The sequence below is a fragment of the Chionomys nivalis genome, chromosome 25 (assembly GCF_950005125.1).
Source record: "Chionomys nivalis chromosome 25, mChiNiv1.1, whole genome shotgun sequence".
NCBI lineage: Eukaryota > Metazoa > Chordata > Mammalia > Rodentia > Cricetidae > Chionomys > Chionomys nivalis.
The window spans coordinates 27,380,705-27,383,336 of record NC_080110.1 but is presented as its reverse complement, the minus strand read 5'-3'; the positions used below and the strand labels follow the sequence as shown (position 1 = coordinate 27,383,336).

The window sequence follows — 2,632 nt, the reverse complement described above, 5'->3', positions numbered from 1 at the left end:
TCAAAGAATGGATTTTTTCTTGTCTAGAAGTTTGCTTAGAGCATCTTTGACATCTTTGTTCCTCAGAGAGTAAATCAGAGGGTTCAGCATCGGTGTGACTAGGGAGTAGCACAAGGAAGCCAGCTTGCTCAGTTCAGGGAATCTGTCAGGGGTGAGATACATGAAGAAGACAGCACCGTAGAGCACACTCACAACACCCAGGTGAGAGCTGCAAGTGGAGAAGGCCTTCTTCCTTCCCTCCGTGGAGTGTATCTTTAGCACGGTGGACACAATGTACATGTAAGAAACAAGAATGACTATGACTGTTGGTAAGATAATGATGCCAGCTAAGGAAAAAGATACTATTTTGTGTATGAAAAGGTCAGAACAGGAGAGTCTCTGAAGCGGACGACTATCGCAGTAAAAGTGGTCAACAGCCCGAGAAGCACAAAAGGATAAAGTAAATGTCATGCTGGTCTGGAGAACAGAGCTGATGCAGCCACAGAAGTACGAGCCTGCCACCAGCTGGGCACACAGGCGTGTGGACATGTGAACAGAGTACAGGAGTGGGTTGCAGATGGCGATGAAACGATCATAGGCCATGGCTGCCAGGAGAAATCCTTCTGCCACAATGAAGAGTGCAAAGAGAAAGATCTGGGCCACGCAGCCTGCAAACGAGATGGACTTGGTCTCGGTCCAAAAGTTGCTCATAGCCTTCGGCGCGATAACAGATGAATAGAAGAGGTCAATGAAGGAGAGGTTGCCTAGGAAGAAATACATTGGTGTGTTCAGCCGGGGATCAGTCAAAATAATGGTCATCATCCCAAGGTTTCCTAGAAGGATCATGGCATACACAAGCAGAAAGAGCAGGAAGAGGAGAAGATGAAGCTCAGGGCCGACCCTGAAGCCTACAAGGATGAAGTCAGTCACTCCTGAGTGATTGCTTGCTCCCCTGTCACCCATGGAGGAGATCTGATGAGAGGCATAAGGCAAAATAAACAAACTCTTAGCTTGATCTTAGTGTTACAAGCAGCTGCTACAGTACAGGAGTTTACAAAAGTGTTATATCAGCATTTTTATTTTGCACTTCATAGGAATACAATGACAAGCTGAATTCACACAAGTGACCAGAATTCAAATGTTGCTTTTATTTCCCGTTCCCAAAGTGGCAGAATTAGGCCTTTACTCTGCATTTGATGACTCTGGTCTTTTAGTTGTCACTGTTTTACATATTTCTCTTTCTATTTACATAATGACTTCAATATTAGGAAGTGATATTAAAATGGAAATATCCATATTTTAAGAAATGACATTCAGGAAGATGTTTAAGTCTTGTTTTAGAGATATTGTAGGCTTTAGTATTCAAATTTCACAAGGCTTCAAGTTTTAACTTAGAGATTCAATAGATATCAAAATGGATTTTTTTTTTAATATTGTCTTCTTTTCTTGAAGCTGAAAAGACTGAACCCAGGGTCTGGCACTTGCTAATCTAACTGAGGTCCTAAAACTAATATATAATTAAGTGTAGAAAAAATTAATACCTATCCTAGGGTATGTCTACCAGATGAAAGATCAGTACCTTTTTTCGATGGTACTGGAAAATGAACTTAGCATCTCACGTGTGACCATATGCATTCTATCAGCAAGCCTGATGACTTCCTATTTATTTGCCTTTTATATTGAAATCTTGTTCATTTTCTAGTCTTCTCTTCAACCTGCTGTAGATTTTATAAACCTTGAACTTGTCTTACCTCTGCTTTTGATTTGTGTCCCCAGGCTCAGCAAATAATATTTTAATTACGATTTTTCATTGAATTTTGTGATTTCAAGAGAAAAAGAAGCTTATAGCATATTTACATAGTAGTTTAGGATTAAAAATAAGAAAAGTGACACATAAGTGTGAAATATTATTTGCCTTTATTTTCCCATACATGATTTTTATAACCAATGCTATGTCATTTCTTAGAGACCTCAAATAGATGTTTTTATATTCTTCTATTAAAAAAGCAATCTACTCTTTATCTTCTCAGTTTGGACTTTGTATTTTTGAGTATAGGTAAGAAAAATTATTACAAAGATTAAGGTAACATTTTATTATGCCAAACACTGTCCTAAATGCTTCAGTCATATTCATTTAATCTATAAGATAATAAAATAAGGAGATAATGTTATATTTCATGTTTATAAATGAGGTACAAAATGTATTGAGTCTTAAAATTCATCTACTGTGGTCAGAATTGCAATTTGACATGAAGAAAAGCAGCTGTAGAACCCATATTATTGGTCATTCTTAGGACTTAGTACCTTACGTGTGTTCTGGTAAATCCTTCCTAGTAATCACCTGGCTCACTTCTCCAAGTTCTTGAGTGTTAAATTAAACTTAATTATCTTAACTACAAATTCCCCCAACTCTCTATTTCATGTCAAAATGTGTTTTCTAAAATTATCTTCATATTTTCCTCACATAGCAGTCACTTCCATAAAATCCTCTATGTTTTAACATTAAAAATGAATGTACTTTACCCCCCCTTTGGCAATAGCTTTGAGATCAAGTTCAAGTGTTCTCTATGTATTCATTAGCACCATAGCATTCTGAGTCTAGCAATAGAAGGTAATCATTATAACACATGTCTACTATGGCTACTAGGTAACA

At 37.4% G+C, this 2,632-nt stretch overlaps 1 protein-coding gene across 1 annotated transcript; it reads right to left on the bottom strand.

The window, feature by feature from the left end:
• LOC130866629 (olfactory receptor 9K2) lies at positions 1 to 975 on the bottom strand. Its single transcript, XM_057758209.1, has one exon. It carries the CDS (start codon positions 940 to 942, stop codon positions 1 to 3), a length of 942 nt encoding a protein of 313 aa, XP_057614192.1. The 5' UTR covers positions 943 to 975.
• Positions 976 to 2,632: the final 1,657 nt, after the last annotated feature.